This window comes from Antechinus flavipes, chromosome 1 (assembly GCF_016432865.1).
Source record: "Antechinus flavipes isolate AdamAnt ecotype Samford, QLD, Australia chromosome 1, AdamAnt_v2, whole genome shotgun sequence".
Taxonomy (NCBI): domain Eukaryota; kingdom Metazoa; phylum Chordata; class Mammalia; order Dasyuromorphia; family Dasyuridae; genus Antechinus; species Antechinus flavipes.
In genome coordinates this window covers 291,522,629-291,541,596 of record NC_067398.1, presented here as the reverse complement: position 1 = coordinate 291,541,596, position 18,968 = coordinate 291,522,629, and the positions used below count along the sequence as shown (strand labels likewise).

The 18,968-nt window shown below is 32.9% G+C and overlaps 1 protein-coding gene across 6 annotated transcripts in view; it reads right to left on the bottom strand.

Annotated features, from left to right (window-relative positions):
* SMARCA2 (SWI/SNF related, matrix associated, actin dependent regulator of chromatin, subfamily a, member 2) overlaps window positions 1-18,968 on the bottom strand; it is a 241,370-nt gene that overhangs the window by 214,885 nt on the left and 7,517 nt on the right. For all 6 annotated transcript variants that reach the window (XM_051962447.1, XM_051962452.1, XM_051962456.1 and 3 more), the window contains exons 2-4: window positions 12,785-13,041; window positions 8,929-9,058; window positions 2,033-2,365 (exon numbers count right to left, since the gene is read on the bottom strand). In XM_051962447.1, coding sequence (XP_051818407.1) covers window positions 2,033-2,365; window positions 8,929-9,058; window positions 12,785-13,009 — 688 coding nt within the window. In that variant the 5' untranslated portion in view covers window positions 13,010-13,041. The remainder of the gene's footprint in view (window positions 1-2,032; window positions 2,366-8,928; window positions 9,059-12,784; window positions 13,042-18,968) is intronic.

Genomic DNA, 18,968 nt, shown 5'->3' with positions numbered 1-18,968 from the left:
GAGATAGAAATCAGATTACAAGGAGTTCAATGAATAGCATTGATAGTAATAATTCACTACTTAATTGATTTTAAAGTTTACTGGTAAATCAAATTGGCAAATATAATAAAAGATGCAGTCAATGTTAGAAGAGCTGGTGCAAGACAAGGCACGTTAATACACTATAGAGAATGTATAATTAATTGGTCATAACAGCTTTGGTCTAATTGTTCTGAAAAACATCTTGGAACTATGTTAGTAAATTCACCAATCTATTCTTTGATTCAGCCTACCATTGGACATGTACTCCAAGGAAGTAATAAATAGAATACATGCCCAAATATGTCTAAGATCATTTTTTATGGCAGTAAAAACCAAATCAAAACAAAAAAGACAAAATAGAAAATGGGTGCCCATCTTTAGAAGGATGGCTAAACAAACTGAACATATAAATGTAATGGGTTATTACTGCACTGTAAGAAATTATAGATGTTGAGGAATTCACAGAAGCATGGGGATGTAATAAAAAGTAAATGATAGAGGGATGTGAACTTAACCAAGAAAACAAAATGCACAATGATCACAATAACATAAATAAAAATAATAATGAAAGGCAGCCAAACTAGGGTTAATTTTAATAAACAATCACAGCACCAAATAATAAAATATATTCCCCTATTCTTGGTGGTGAGGTTTTAGAGCCATGTACTCTTCAATCTAGTGATGCCAGACTTCTTTGTGTAGCATCTAACACTCCAGTTCTTAGCTCAGTGGTTTTTTTTTTGGTTGTTGTTACCCCTGTCTATTCTCTGTGCCTGGAATATTATCTCTCTTTATTTTCACCTCCCAGCTTCTCTAACTTCCATCAAGTCCCAACTAAAATCCTACCTTCTAGAAGAAACCTTTCACAATTCCTCTTGATTCTAATGCCTTCCTTCTTTTAATTAGTTTCTATTTATATATAGTATAAACATACTATATATTTGTTTGCTCTGTTAGACTGTAAACTTCTCAAGTCCAAAACTGTCTTTTGCTTTTCTTTGTATCCCCAGTATTTAATACAGTATCTGGCATATAGTAGGCACTCATTAAATGCTTAGTGACTGGCACAACACACACACACACACACACACACACACACAGTCTCTGCTGATAGAATGCAAGCTTTTAGAGGAAAGGCATATTTCATTGCTATCCCCAGCATTTAACAATAACCAGTATATAGTAGGCACAAAACAAATGTGTATGCACTGCTAGATGCTGGCTGGTCTGGCTAATCTGCTTGACCTTTTTTTCCTGTCACAAGTGAGGGTTCTATATAGAGGAAGGCAGCTATAAAAAAAGGTAAATATAAAAAAGAATATAATCTAAAAACAAATAAACCAAGGCTTAAAGAGCTTCCATGACTTGCCCATAAGACAAGGAAGGACCCAGGCCCAAGTTGTCCCCCTCTAGCTCTGAGGCAATTCTTTGGAGCCACACTGTCTCTGTAAAACACATTTACATCCTCTCTCTCTCTCATTTGACGCCTCCAGCACCTATGATTGAAGAAGGCTGTACTGGTGGCAAACAGGTCATTAAATGATTAGCCTGAAGTCACAAAGTTAAAAAGTAGAACTAGAACTTAAGCCCAAGTCTCTTGACTATGGGCCCACTATCAGCTTTATGAAGAGATGAAGGAGACAGTGGGATACTGGATTAGAAGTGCTAAATAACACCCCTCACATGACTCTGACTGGTACCATGAAGTCTGTAGCTAAAAAGCAAATGCCTATGGATTTTGTTTTATTGGAAATTTAAAATAAAATATATGGCTTTATTAGATTCTTTGATAAAACCTAGGCTGGAAGATTGAGCCATCTTATGGTGAGAGGGAGAGGAGACAAGGGGTGAGAAGTGAGAATAGGAAACCCCAGATACCATCCCTCTAGTTGAGCTAGGACTGGGACTAGCGTAAGTTACCTTTCTTGAATCAGGATTTTCCTGTACTCTAACATTATTTCTTCTCTGAAATTGAGCTATACATTGTATGTGTAGTTACATGTTAACCTACCAGATGGTCGGTTGAAGGTGACAAGAGGTGGTTGTTGTTGCTGGATGCCAGGCAGTGTCCTCTTGCCCTGCACAGCAAGCTGCAGGGTTTCTGGTAGTGGCTGGCCTCTGGCCAACATTTTGTAAGCTAAAATTTGAGCTCTGAGCTGATGCAGCTGGACAGGGCTGAAAGGTGAAGGACCTCGATTGGGTTGGCTCATAGCCTGAGGATCTCCTGATATCATGGGTCCTGGCTGGCTTGGTGGCATCTGGGGTGGAGTTGGACCTCCTCCAGACATTGGGCTGGAGACATGTTCTGGGGCTCCCAGTGGAGATGGGTGTGGAGACATATAACCTGAAATAAAGCAGAAAAGACATTAGAGATTTACTATTGAATATATTTTAGGTTAATTTGTGGAAGGTTTATACAGTTAGCAGCTATATTAATATATTCATTCTTATTAAGAGCATAATACTTGAGGAAAATGATTAGGGGAAATGCAGGTACATCCTAGATTTGCTTTTGGCTACACAACAAATCTTTAAGTAAAAACTATATGAACTATAATTTCCAAAATTTGTGAAGTCTAACCCATTCAGATCAGAAAGAGAAGTGTCCATTCTACTGCCCATATTTATACAAGACCAAAAGAAAAGGACATAAGTGTTGATCAGAAATCAACAGGCAGCAATCAGAAAGGGAGCAAATTTAATTAATAGATGTGTGAGGAAGTTATTTTAAAACATAATGCAAAAACGTATGATAGAAATTGATTTGCCCTATAAGGAAATATACTTATCTAACAATCTTTCTAATAGAAATATTATCATAAAGGTTTTTTATTCATTTCCATATGACAAAAATTTATTAAACACCTTTATTTTGCCAAGCACTAGGCCCATGTTGAGTCAAAATATTTATATATCTGTCCTGAAAATAAGTGTATGAGACCAATTAACTGACTTTGTCTAGGAGATAATTTAACAACATAAACTACTTGAGACTCACAGTGAAATGAAGTTATCTCTTCCAAATCACAGCTCTCCCTATTATGGTTTCGATATATGGATCAAAATAAAAAAAAATTAAATGGGAATGGGGTGGGGTGAGTTTTGTTAAAGTCTCAGATAACACTCAAAGATGCCACAGGGCTCATAACCAATTAATTATTTTTCAATTTTAAAAGAAACATTTTACAAATTTTACAATTTGGTTAATTCCATAAAAGAAAAAAGAGAAAATGCATAATTCTTTCCAGGGATGAAGAGAGGGTCAAAAAGTTTTATGAGGATTTTTCTGATTGCAGGGATAACCATGATGTGGAGGGGATAACTGAACATACAATTATTTATACCAGAATAATCATTTAGAAAGGGGAGTAAAAATAACATGCTGTTCAAAGATCTCTGCTTAGTATTTAAGTAAATTAAAATCTGGAAACATTAAAGGTAAATTTTAAAATGGAGATAAATGAGTTACAAAGCCATTTTAATTTCTCAAATTGGTATTTCATCATTTCTTCCTTTCCTTCCTTACTGCCACCATCTCATCTCTTTCTATTGAGAGATCAAATACTTTATCTTATTTTATCTTCCAGTCTCCAATTTCTCTTTTCCCCAAGCTATTCTACATAAAGTTACTGGTATAATATCTCTAATACATGGGTCTGACCATGTAATTTCTTTGTTTAAAAATTTTCAATGGATCCATATTGTTAATAAGATTAAAATAAAGTCTTATTAACCTGGTATCTGATGTATTCTACAATAATAATAATTTTTGTCATCATCATCATTATCCTACAGCATCTCCTCTGTGTCAGACATTGTGCTAAGTACTTTACAAATCTTATCTCATTTGATCATCACAACAACCCTGGGAGGTAAGTGCTTTATTTTCAACATTTGACAGTTGAGGAAAGAGAAATAATGTTTTGCACAAAGTCTTACTGTTATTAAGTATCTGAGGCCAAAATTTAAAATCAGTCTTCCTGACTCTCGTCCTTATGCTCTATTCACTGAGCCAATGGATAGCTACAATTTAGCTACAATTAACTGTTCTGTCCTTAAAATACACTCTTCCTCTTCATATACTCTACTTTCTAAGTAAACTGGACTATTAATCCCCTCCCCATTTTCAACAAAGGTCCCCTAATCTTTGTGCCTTTGTACAGATGATGCTCTAATACAGAGAGAGCTCTGCTTCTTCATCTTTAGCTGTATGTCCTAACTGTTGTATAAGCTCCTCGAAAGTAGGAACTGTTTCCCCCCCGCCCCCATTTATATCCACAGTACTCAGCAAAGTGCATGGCTCACAGTAAACACTTACTAAATATTTTTTCAGCCATTAAATCAACCTCTATTTTTCAGAGTTTTATCCTTCCTTCAAAACTGAGCTCATGTGTCATCTCTTCTGAAAGTCTTCCCTGAATTCTCCAGTTCTTATTTATTTCTACCTCCTCCAATTTTCCCAGAACATTTTAAATGTGTCCTTTTACTTCCTTTAATGTATTTTACTTATGTACTCTACCTGATGCATCCTTCCCTCAGGTCAAGGACTATTTCTCAGTTTTGTCCTTGTTTCTCTAGCTCCCAACCTGGTACGTTGTATAAAATGTGTTAAATAAATGTTTGCTAAATTTCTAAGGGAGTAAAAAAAAAAGCAATGAAAGTAAGGTGATCATGGTGCTCAGCAATATCATAGATAGAACTTAAAATAAAATCTCCCTAAAATCATGTTTTCAAAGCAACTACTAGAAGTTCCATTGCTTCATTATTTCTCACATCAAAAAAAAAAAATTGGTGGAGCATTAATAATATACTAAAGGACATATTCTTCCTATATTTCAACTTATGAGATGCATTTTTGATTCCCTTAAGTAACCCATGTATTTGCTCCTCAATTATCATTTTATTTCTCAATGATAACAGAAATACTATAAAGAGCCCTTACTTGGTCTTACCTCTATGATGCCAACTCTTAAAATGGAAAAATTGTAACAGTATCATTTCAATTTTCATATCTGACGTGATAATGCTAAAAATAGGAAGGATCATATGCTTCATATATGTTTCATTTTCCAAAATAAAGCAATGTTTTGATCTCTCAATTTTATCCTGATATCCCTGAAGTCTTGCATATAACAAATGCTTAATACATTTTTATTGAATTAATGAATTTTATAAGTTTTGATATGACTCCCAAAATACATAAATGATATTGATAACTTAAATGCTTTAATTAAAGCATTATTTAAATTATCAATAACTTTAATTGAAGAACTAATGCAAACATTAAATAAGGAATAATCCTGCCTTTAGGAAATATAAAATTATATTATATTTTAGTTTTTTTTTCAATATGACCCAGAAACAATGTTGTTTTCTTCATGTATTTCTATTAATGTAGCCAAGGGAACAACAATCAAAAAAAAAAAAAAAAACTCTGAAGATTTGACCCTAAGAATTGTAAGCACAATGCACTCAAGTTTTGAAGAGTTAACTAGTCACTTGGGAATGAATGCAACAAAAATGTCAAGTCTCCTTGGATTTGATAAGAAGAAAGAAATGATGAAAAGAAAAACCAATTTGGGATATTTCCACTAATGGCAGATTTTTATAAACTCATCACCACAGGATGATATTAAAAATGTGATAGAATGTCTCAGTCACAGAGAGATATTCTTTCTACATGAGTAGCATTTCAATAAATTTAAAGAAAAGTAGAATCTAAATGATGAAATTGCATAACTTATTTTGGTAATCATCTTGAGTTGAAAACACAAAGTGGATGAATTACCTGTCTCTGAAAATAAATATGTATTTATCAACAGGATGACAAACTGGTTGCATATTTTGCTTTTCAAAATCATTTTAGATTTCCTCATTCAAAAGTCAGAATTAAAAAGAAGCTGAATTCCTTCTCCAGTCAAGTCTCTTCATTTTCCCAGTCTTACTCTAAGAGTATATGAAATTTTCTCTTTCTAATGAAATCATGAGAAAGTACTGCAGTGTTTAAATGAATTTAATCTTTAAATAATATATACCTATCTCTAAAGATCTTTTTAATCTACTAACAATAATATGACTTTTTTTTGAAATCCTAATATATAAAATTCCTTAATTTATTAAAGGAAAATCAATAACCTAAATCAGTTTTCATTTACTTTTAAAAGGTTGTACTCTTCAAATCACACCACATTTGGTTGTTACCAGGGTTTTTATGATTTGGATTTGGGTCCACAGCTGTATTTTGGGGAATTTCTAATGTGTAAACCCCCTTCATCAGTGTGAATTTGCAACTGATCTCTATGTTAAAATCTTGATGAGTTTTCTGGGACATTTTTTCCTCAGGCAAGTTAAATAATTTTGCCATGAATACACAGCCATTATGTATCACTTAAGACTATGCTAAATACTGAATGCCAGAGTTAGAAACAGAGGAAAACCAGATTTAGAGACAGAATCAAAAACACAAAGACAAAAGACAAACATTGTCTCTAAACACAGAAAGCCAGAGACAGAAATAGAGAGTATTAGAAGTAGAGAGAGAGATAGATACATTGAGAGATGCAAACAATAAAGAGAAAAAAAAATCCTCTACAATCCTCTAAGATATGAACCAGGATTCAAATCTTTATGATTTTTAAACTCGGCATATATCCACTATTTTACACAACTCATGACATTTACTGGCAATAAAATCCTAGATAAGTCATTTAACCTCTAAGTCTATTAAATTAAAATTTTAATGAGTAAAGAGTTTCCACATTATGTATACACACTTATTTCACACTATCTGAATGGAAAAATACACTAATAGATATATTTTAAAATTTTTTTCATAATACCTACTTTAAAAAATTTTAAACTGCTGACATCTCACTTTAATTATAATTCCCCACATTTATGTGCCTCATATGTCTTTAAGAAAAATATCAATTCAAATTCAGTTTAGCATAGTTCTTGAGACATACTTGGCATTTAATAAATGCTTGTTAATTGACTTAATGATTAAAATTCTACTTTATCCAATCATTAATATTTCAAATGGACAAGAATTTACTACAGTTAAAAATTAACTTAAAAACTTTGAGTAGACATTTATTTAGGAAACAGAGTTTGATACTTAAGATTGAAAGAGGAGAGACAATAAAATTTAACACCTTTAATCTGTAACCTTCCAAGCATTTTATAAACATATTCATTCCATGATTTTATATGGCCTTGGAAGTTAAAATGATATTTTTAAAAGTATATTGACAAGTATTATTCTATAAGAAATGATCAGCAGTCTGATTTCAATATGGCCTAGACAGACATATGAACTGATGCTAAGAGAATAATCAAGAGAACATTGTACACAACAAGAAGATTATGTGATGATCAACTCTGATGGACTTGGGCTCTTTTCAACTATGAGACAATTCAGGCCAATTTCAATACACTTGTGTTGGAGAGAACAGAGACATCTGCATTCAGAAAGAGAATTATGGGGAATGAATGTAAATCATAACAGAGTAATTTTCATTTTTTTGGTTAGGTGTTGCTTTTTTTTTTTCTCAATTTTTTTCCCCTTTTTGATCTTATTTTTCTTGTGCAACATGATAAATGTGGAAATATGTTTAGAAGAATTGCACATGTTTATCCTGTATTGGATTACTTGATGTCTAAAGGAGAGGGTAGAGTGAAGGGAGTAAAAAAAAATTTGGAACAGAAGATTTTACAAGGGTGAATGTTGAAAACTATCTTTGAATGTATTTTGAAAATATAAAGCTATTATTAAAAAATAAAAAAGAAACTAAAAAATAAAATATAGTGATTATGTCATCTTTCCACCTAATATCGGGGGTGGGGGGAAAGGTCAAGTTGTTTCAGAGTGGGGCAGTTTTATTTTGATAGAATGTATGTTCAAGATTCTGTTGCCCCTGGCATATTTTATGACCATTACAAGTATTTCAGTTTTTGGCCTGAGTAGTCATAGTAAAGACACGTTTCTAAGAACTACTAGAGAAAACATTGTCCAGACTTTATTATTCCCCATACTACTCTACCACAAACATATCAAATTTTTGCTAAAATGATTTTTCTTCTAATTTCATGATGTTGTTCTGTTGACACTAACACACAAATTGTTGAATTTTTTTAATAGATAAGAAACCATTTTCCTACTTAAATTTCAAAAGGATATGAGTCAAAAATCTTCCCTGAGACATATATTTGTATTATGAATATGAAAACTTTTTAACTGCAAGATAGTCAATGGAATACATGTAAAACATGAAGACAGGAGCTTATATGCAAAATGTGAACCGAGATCTAACATAGTGCTTAAGAATTCTGGACCTGGAATAGGAAAACCTGAGTTCAAATTCAACCTCAAGATACTTATTAGCTATGAAATTCTGTATTTCTCTCCGTTTTTTAAAATGTAAAATGGATTTAGTGGGGATGAAATGAAACAATGTCTCTGAAGTGTTTAGGAAAAAGCAAGTCACATAGCACTATGTAAATGCTAGCTATTTTTATTATTTTTTACTCCATGAATACTTAGGCCATGGTGAAGAAGGCCGAATAAGGAAGAATATATAATACTTGAATTCAGCAAACCAGGAATTATTTTCACAAATAACTACTTATGAGAACAGTCACCCATGTTAAAATAAGCATAGCTTTTGTCTCTCACAGCAGGTTCACAATTTGAGTAACAGTTGCTACTGGCCTGTTTCCCTTTCACTTTAGTAATATCCATCCAAAAAATGCATTCACTGATGTTAAAAGAAAAAAAAATCCTATTAAAAAACTAGAGGTAAAAATGCTAGCTTTTTTATTTGACATCATTCCCAATGATGATGTAAATAACTAATTGCTAAGCTTAAGAGATTTGAAAAAAAAATCAAAAGTGCAGCTGGAATAAACCTTGGCTATGTTGATCCATCGGACTCTGAGGAGGACCCATTCCAGGAAGTGGTGGTCTCATGCTGGTGCCCTTCATGGAGCCACAATGTAGATCTTCAACAATTCCTTTGTCATGCATACCATCAATAGCCTGAAACATTAAAAACAAAACAAAACAACAAAAACAAATTAGATACTTCTTTAAAATCCAAAATTTAAATGTATTTGAAGGTTTAGGAATCTTATTCATCAGTCTCAGAAAACCAATCATTCATTATCCACATATTCTTATTTTTTTAAAAAAACATCTGTACCTCACAGATGGAAAAATGAAAACAGACACCTGCCTCCAAGTCAGAGGTCAAAACTCTAGACAAAATAGATGACTATTTAAGCTAATGTCCTTAAATAAAATTTAGGGCCTGCTCAAAGTGTTGACAAATACAGTGTGAGAAATTTCCCCATACTCTTTCAAGTTTTGAAATCTGTTGTTTTGAAGTTAAAGTCTGGAATAAATCTGAAGAAAGAATAACTGGAATGGCTTGACTATTTTGGGCTTTTTTTTTTTTTTTTTTTTTTTTTTTTTTTTTGGTCTAGTGAAGAAGGGAAGGAATTCTGGAAAGTTTTAACTTGAAACCAGAAGATTCCATGGCAGTTGGGAAGAGGGAAACAGACAGAGTAAGGATGGGGGCAGGGGAATGAACACTAGGGAGGGGAGAAATTGAAGCAGATCCTATCTAGAAGGAAAATTTGAAAGCATATTGTTGGTTTATGGACCAGGAAAGAAGAATGAGATGTATATTGTAATGCTAGCATGACTAAAGAGATTAAAGAAATGATAAGGAAAAAATGTGCAACATGGAGAACCAAAGCAGTTAACTTAAGTCCTGATTCATGGTTGGAACCCAATAAATACTCAGTGACCAGTGAATCAAAAGGAATAAAATCAAGTCAAGACATAGCCAGTTCTCTCTCTCTCTCTCTCTCTCTCTGTGTGTCTCCCACACATGTGTATGTGTATCTCTGTATATACATATATGTGCATACACATATGTAGGGAAAGGAAACATCCAATCTTCTCAGATGAAAATTCAAAAGTATTTAAGAAAAACAAAAGTAATCAGAAACAAATATGAATGTCTCCAGATAAAGAAAAAGAAAAGTTTCAATCTCAACGAATATCTCTTAGAAACTTTAACCAAAAAGAAGAGAAGAATAAAGAACAACGCATATATAGATATGCATATAACACATGCATATAGGGATTATAATAGAAGGAGGAAAAACTGATTCTGGAAAGAGGATCGAGGCAGCTTCCAAAAAAACAGGTAAAGATATTTCCTGAGAAAAAGATCTTAAGTCCTTGAATCTTATCAGCAAGTTCAAGGTTCACCTTTCAAAAAATCCACAATTAGCTAGCTTGAAAAAAATAACATGAATGCAGAAAATTTAAGTTAGTAAAAGAAAAAAGAAATGTGGAACTTAAGAAAATCAAAATAAGCACCTATAAGAAATGGAGGTTAGAATCAAGAGTAAAGAACAAGAAAGAAGACGGACCTAGGTAAAGGAAACTAGCAGGAGGTAAAAGAAACAAAGTTATTCTACATTTTTAAAAATGACAAATGGAAGAACTGTAACTGTTGGAAAACCTTTATTTATGTAACTAAATGACCAGATAATGGCATGGGATTGTCCAAATATTCACAGGTAACCTTTTATAGCAGTGAGTTCTCCATAACTAGAAGATTTCTCAAAACTGTTATAAAGTGGGTTCCTGCTTGAAGGTTCCTTCAAACTCTGAAACTCTGAATCGTACTAAACACTCACCTAAAGTTGGAAAAAAATATTCTGCAACTGTTAATTATATGAAAGTAATTATCAGAACTTAATGTACTTTGCTAAAATGCTTATTTAACTTAGACATTTCTGCAGACTGAAGAGCTTTAATTGAGTCAATTATATTAAACAAGAAGAAATATTCAGAGTATTTTCTCTGATCTTTAGGTCCTTTATAGATAATAAAATATCCATTGGAAGAAATGGGATTCTCTTCAATAAAGAGAGCTAATTCAGTTTCTATTGATCAAAGATGGACAGAAGCAACTACACCCAAAGAACGAACACTGGGAATGAATATAAATTGCTTGCATTTTAGTTTTTCTTCTTGGGTTATTTCTACCTTCTGAATCCAATTCTCCCTGTGCAACAAGAGAACTGTTCCGTTCTGCACACATATATTGTATCTAGGATATACTGTAACCTATTTAACATGTAAAGGTCTGCTTGTCATCTGAGGGAGGGGGTGGAGGGAGGGAGGGGAAAAATTAGAACATAAGTGAGTGCAAGGGGTAATGCTGTAAAAAATTATTCTAGCATGGGTTAAAAATAAAATAAATTAATTTAAAAAAAAAGAAAGAAATGGGATTGGTTAGCTTAGAGCTAAGTTAGAGCAGCTATGACAGTTGTCTTCTAGCATTTGAAGAGGTCATCATGAGGAAGATGGATCAGATTTATTCTGTCTGACCTCAAAATGCAGAACCAAGGAAAACCTTTCTTAAAATTAGAACTATCCAAAAATGTCTTAGCAAATAATGGGCTTCCCCATGTTGGAAATCTTCAAGTAGAGATTGGATGACTTGTCAGGAATATAGAAGGAATTCTTGCTCAGGTAAAGATTGGGAATCTGCCTCTGGGGGCCTCTCCAGCTCTTAGATGCTATGATTCTGTTAAAATAATATAGGAAACTTTGCTTTTTGATTCTTTATTCCATTTTAAACTGATCATAAATTCTACAAATAGTAGGATTTGCTCTTTTTCACATAGTAGTCTTGTGCCAAAAGGTACTTGGACTATCCAATTATAATGTCCTCTGACAGTGACATGTAACTTCAAGGCAGAAGAAACCACTTTCTTCTTTTTGAAGGCTCTACACATTAATGAAAATATGTAAAGATTCTAATGAAAATTTTTCTGCTTATTGTTGATTTTCATAGAAAACTGTAAAAAAGGAGGCCATTTGCGTTCCCCAAAGCCAGGTGTCTCTTGGTTGATTCTACAGAGAACTCATGATGTTAAATTTGTACCAATACAATCATTCCCACAGCAACAATCCAAGGTCATAAGTGTAAGGTTAACATTATTGCAGAATCAAACAGAGGAACCTAAGTGATGTAAGAGACAAGAATCCTTAGTTAAAACCTAAATAGAAATCTCATAATTAGTCCCAAAATATATTTTTTACATTTCTCCTTGAGGAAGAAGAGAGGTACCATTTTATTTTAGTAATAATCTTTCCAATTGAAAAAATAGATTTTGTTCCAGTAAAAAAAAAAAAAAAACCCTTAGTAACATTTCTTTAAAATATTTTTGAGAGTATGTGTGTGTGTATATAGACACACATATATATGTATATATACACATATTATATATATATATATATATATATATATATCATATTTCATGCATTTTATTTATGAAAATAATTTCATTATTTGTCCAAATTATCTATGAGATGATCAGAATTCTATCCAAGTTTTAAAATAATCAAAAATTCCCTGGAAAATAAAATCACTATTTCACTGAACATAGCAAAATTCTGTTTACAATTCAGAAAAAAATTGACAATTAGATTTCAAATTTAATCTAATCACTTTTAAAAGTCAAGCTCTTAACATTTCATAATTATATTTTATCATTATTAAAAAAGGTGATTAAGGATTTACATGTTCTTTTGATGATACACTGGACAGAAATTACCATAACCTGATACTTAGAAGTGGTGACAATAGGAAAAAAACCTTTTTTAAAAATCAGAAGCTGAAGCAGCTAATCAGAATGATAAGCTGAAGTCAGAATGAATGAGAATATAGGCTCTTACCTTGTGCATTTGGTGTATTCCTTCCTGTGGAAAATCAGTGGGCCCCATTGTTGGCATTGGATGTGGAACACTGGGTGGTCCAGGACTTGGTCCCATCATACTATGCACCGAACTTGGAGATGGCCCTGGCCCTGGGCTGGGTCCAAGAATTGGTCCAGGGGAGGGTCCTGGTCCTGGTGAAGGCCCAGGGTGGGGCATTGTACTAGGATCTGTTGGCGTGGACATCTATTCTGTTTCTTCCAGTCAACTGAGTAGTACTAATTTGAACAAGGGGGGGGGGGAGCATTTAATACAAGAAATTAGGATCCTCGAAATATGACTAATAAAAAAGATTAGTTTTGATAATAATGACATGGTCTTGTTGTCCTCTTAAGAAATATTTCATAGAATTGACCTATTTGTCCCAAATAGTTCAAAAAATGGTATATTCATTTGTCTCAGACTTTTATAAAGACTATTGATAGAAAAAAAAACATTCTAAATGATTTCTAGAAAGTTATGAATCATCTAGAATATAGAGAATACTCCCTGAGGGAAAAAATTAAATTTAACACTTCAGCAGAAAACTAAAGAGGTGATAAATTATTATTCTGTTGTCCTCAGAAGCTTCTGTTTCACTCATCAGTCTTTGGGCACAAGAGTCATTTATTTTTTTAAAAATGACAAAATTTACAAGAGTAAATATACACATAGTTGAAAGGGGGCAGGGAATTAACTCTTGTCAAAACTGAACAGAGCCTAGCCATTACAAATTATGACCATAAACTGACAGCATCAAACTAAAATACATTTTAATAAGCATGTGGAGATTTTAAAAGATTATTAAAAGTTCCAGAGTGGAACTCTACTAGAAAAGAAATGGGAGAGGGTAAGGAGGTTCATCCAGTATTATGACTAGAATTCCAAATGTGGAAATATTAGTCCAAACACTGGTACCTCAATTCTCCCTTTACCAGATCTAAAGAAGAGTAAAAAGGTAAATGAAGTAGTGTTTATGTGAATGACAAATGACTGAAGGGCTCATTAATTTTTGTTTGTTGGGTGGGTGGGTGGAGGTGGGTGAGAGGATTGGTATAGGGAGAGGTGGTGGTGGTGGTGGTTGTGGTAGTCTAGTTAAAGCAAGGGATCATCTTACAACACTAGTTATATGAATCAGGACAAGTTGCTTTTCCCCTCTCCTGACCTCAGTTTCTTCCTTCATAAATGTAAATCTGTAAACTGTAGATCTGTATAAAATGCTTTTCTTGCTTTAATGTAATTCTAGACAAGGCCATTCTACTTTAATCTTGGAGACACAAATTAAGACACACTGGGCCTGTTCTCCACAGATTTATCACAAAATAACATTTTAAAGGGAAAAAGGAACATCCTAGATTATATAATCTACTCAATATCCATACCAATTTACTGACAAACCCAGGAGTAGATTCCTAAATCGCTGTCTTCTAGGCTAGTGTTTCTTCTACTAATCACAATGGAATGAAGGAAGAAGCAAAAGTGCAAGCTGTCTGCTCTGAGACACTGCTTTGTTTTCCACTAAGTCATGCAGGACATTTTGAGGGTGACATTTGATTGGAGTTATTTGGACTTTTGAAAATAAAAACCAGAAAGTGTCTGAAATATACCAGTATTAGCATTCTTAGTGTTTTGTTTTGTTTTTAAATAGAGAAATTAATGTAGGGTACTTGGATGAAAGAGTAATATCCAAAGACAAAAGGTTGGAAGGAAAGGATAAAAGAAAAGGAAGGAAAAGAAAGGATAATAAAAGACTACTTTGGAATGAATAAAAGTGGGAAATCACCAGGAATTTTATTGCTAGAAAAATGGCATTGATAAAACAGCTGAAGTGGTTTCTAAAACAACAGGAGAGCCCAGAGAGTGAATTATAGCTCTGAAATCACTAGAGAGCTAAATCTTACTATTTATTCTATGTGATTAATAAAACAAACAGAAGTTACTTCTTTTGCAACTCTCTCCCACCCCCCCCAAAAAAAATACACTTTTTCAGTCAGCATTTTTAATTTAGAAGGCTAATGTCAGTGGAGTGATATAAGTTATGCTGTTTCTTTCATGGATATAGGTAAACTAATATGCCTCTTTTAAGTGAATGAAAGGAAACTATTTCCTGCGATAGTTTACCTAAAAATCTGTTTCATTGACATTATTAGTATAATCCAATGAGTTTCAAAAATAAAGCTACAACCACTTGTTTCATAATCCCTGGTTTTCTACTTTTTGTAGGTGCTTTAATTTTTTAAAAAATTAAATCCCCACATCATACTTTTTGCTTATTGTGACATTTCCATTTTGGAGTCTTCAAGAATTTTTAAAAATATTAATATAGTATACAGTTTTTTTTTAACTCTTGTGATGATTATGTCACCAACTACTAAAAAACATAACAGAAAAACTTCCAAGAAGGCAAATAATGGATTATGAATATCTAAGTGGATTCTGAAGATGGAAACATATAGAATATTTTTTAGGCAGAGAGCATTAGAGGTTGCTAGAAAATAAAATTATACAAGAGACAGACATATAAATAGTTCTTCCTTTGAGCATTTTAAATACTTCAATGAACCATCAGACCATATCCAAGACCACCATTTTTCAGAGTTATGTAACAAGACCTTATCTCACCCCTGATATAATAGAAAAAAAAGCACTGGATTTGAAGACAAAAGAGTTGAGCCAGAAGTTCTGTCACTAGTTATATGATTTGGGATAACTTGCTTGTCCCCTCTCCTGACCTCAGTTTCCTCCTCTATAAATATAATCTGTAAAATGTAGATCTATATAAATGCTTTTCTTGCTTATATGTAGTTCTAGACAAGGCCATTCTACTTTTACTTTTCAATCACCTTTCAAGAGGAAAATTAGTGAAATAAACTAGTAGATGGATAAACTCAAGTATACATTAAAAGGGCATTAAAGACTATAGACTACAACCTAGCATGAGTTTACTCCTCTAAGTAATGACTCAATTCCCTTATGACTTTTCAGTTATCTGTGAGACAATGTGATTGCAGAACTAGATGATTCAGAAGACGTAAATACAGAACTTTTTTTTTTTTTACTCTCTTGGATAAAACAACCTTCCCTTCCTCCCAATTCAATTTGTTTTTCATTTAGTTGTCAAATATTAGTAACTTTATTAGTTTTTATTTATTAGTTTATTAGTATTCCAAATAAATTAAATGACATCTCAAATTCTGTCTTCATCTTTGTCTCTATCTCTCACACATTAACACACATGTACAATATTAATTTTCTTTCAGGAAAGAGGTATGTGGAACAAAATGAAGATTTGACATATCAGAACTATTTTTTGTATTTATGTTGAATTTAAGTTGGCACTACCAAACTGTATTTCTGTGTAAAAGATAACTTATCCATTGGACATTATGACTTTTCCCATTCCACATTATGATATATTTAGTATGTAAAGGTAAAATTTTCAAATAACTTTAATGATGATCTGTAAACACAAACACTTTTCCTAACTCATCTGTTCTCACTCTGGAAAAGTTACATTTAAGAAAAAACTATAGTATACATAAAGATTTTGAATTACTAAAACTTAATATAATTCAGAGTTACATATGAGACTATATGTCATTGCTGTCCCTTTAAATAGTATATTAGGATGATATCTCTGCCTGAAATGAGAGGTAGTGATATGACTTTCCTGAAACTGTTTTAATCCAAACAAAAGATTAGAGCAAACCACCTAAAGGGCCATGAGATAGTACAATGGATAGAGTGTCAAGTCTGGAGTCAGGAAGACCTATTGTCCTGAGTTCAAATCCAACTTCAGACACTTACTAGCTGGATAACCCTGGACAATTCACCTAATCCTGTTGACCTTAGTTTCCTTATCTGAAAAAAAGATCCAAGGAAAGAAATAGCAAATCCCTTCAGCATCTCCACCAAGAAAACCCTAAATGAATATGACTGAAAAACAACAAAGGAGTTAATTAGTTCTCCACATCTTATAATATTGTCTCAAAATGAACTTTGTCAGAAATCAAGATTTAGCTTATTGGTGATGCCTGCAATGCAATTCATGCTTTCTCAACATATAGCTCTCTTGTGAACCAACCAAGTATGTGTGGGGTGTAGGGGAGAAGAGACATTTAAAAGAGTACCCTGAATACTAGAAAAAGTAGCCCTCAAAGTCTACTTTAATAGAGTATCCCTCTATCATGAGACTCACACCTCTGTGATCTTAGTGAATACTTATCAAGCTATATGAATATCCTAACATTGCTAAAAAACTTGATTAGCCAATTTGTAGAAATTTGTAATTTATAAAAAGTAAAATAAGTTCCACAGAAAAGCATTCTCAAATATCTCATGTATTACTTGAATCCAAACTTGATCTTTAGAAATTATGTTAAAACTTTCTGGAACATACTTGTTTAAAACTTATTTTAGCCATTTGAAAAAAATCGAGTGACACCAATTACATCTCTCTGTATTAAGAACTTTACAAATATATTTTAAACCTATAAAAGTGATTCAGAAAATAATTTTCCCCCACCATAGCACATTAATTGCTGAAGCTATAAAAGTCTGTTAACTCTTTGCAAAATAAAATTATGAGATTAAAAAGGTACTATTGTTTTTGCACTGATAACTACAAATCAAGCCTTTTAAGCTAATTTCTATTAACCAAGAACCCTTAACACATCCTAATCACTTAATCTACTACAATGATCTAACTGGTATTTCTGCCCCCAGGAACTTTCCCCCAGCACAATACTGGGCACCTATCTTGTAAATGATTTTTATGGATGTCAAACCAAACACTCCTTTATGCCACTGATGTCACTATTCTACTAGAAAACCATCAATGAAACCCCAGTCTTGATAAATAAGTGACAAACTTCTTAGTATGATATTTTGCCATTAATATCTTCCTCTGGGTACCTCATTATGGCATGGAGATGACCTTAGATTGCCAGTAGCTATAGCTATAGCTATTAGCAGCAGAGTGCAAACCTGTTAGATTCTAACAAGCTCCCTAAGACTTCAACTATGGACTTTATATTAGCTATCAGAGTAGAATGAATCTACCTTAGTTCCAAGAACTCTTATTCCCAGAAAATGGGTTAGGGGGAAAAGCAATTTATCATGAACACTTAAAAAAGAATAAAGGTGTTCTGATTTGCTTTACTAGATGAAATATTCATATTTAATCAAATATTTTTGAAATATGGAAATAAACCTAGTATCAAAGGTTATTCCAACCTCACCTGCCCCCCATTAGTAACTAAAGCTTTTTGTTCCATCTCTGTACATATCTTACTCAGTCGTGTCTCATCTTTTCTCTTGCTGATCATCCAGTATGTAATGTCATGCCCTGAACCTCTTCTATCCATTTAGGTCCCTTTCAAGGTCCATCTACTCATAAAGCCTTCCCAGACTCATGCCAGAACAAAATAAGCTATCTTCTGAATTACTTATTGCTCATACCATCTATTTTTTACCCAGACAAACATTAAGTGGCTACGATGTCAGGAACTATACTGAGCTCTAGGAACACAAAGATAAAAGGTAGCCCTAGCTCTCAAGGAGCTCACAGTCTAAACCATTTTATTGCTTTGTCATCTCTTTTCATACATGCATATATGCATATGTGTACATATGTATATATATATATGTATATATATATATATAATTTCCCCTCCTCTCAAGTACACTGTCTCCTTTTTGTGGAGAGGATCTGTGATTTAAAATCTTGTCCCACAAGGCCCAGCACAGTGCTATATTCTCAATATCAATTTTATTGATTAGCAGTATGTGGAATACATTCATTCAGTTGATACTGAGAAAAAGAATGCAATAACAATAGGTAAATTTACAGTGGACAACTTATGTTTAAATAATTTACTTTTAAAAGTTAAATATATTACATATAGAAAATGCTATATTTTAAAATCAATCAATCAACAAGTAATTAAGTGTTTCCTATGTGCCAGGTTTTATGCTTGGCACAGAAACAATGAATGAAACAACCTCTATTAGCCCTTGCATACATGAATACCGATTGAGAGCAATACTAAGGATATATTATGGGGTCTCATAAAGCTTCTTAGTTTTTAAGAAGGACAAAATAGGTTGTAAATATAATGCAAATAGAGATTATCCTGTAAAATGTTCACAGAACAGTTTTGAATAG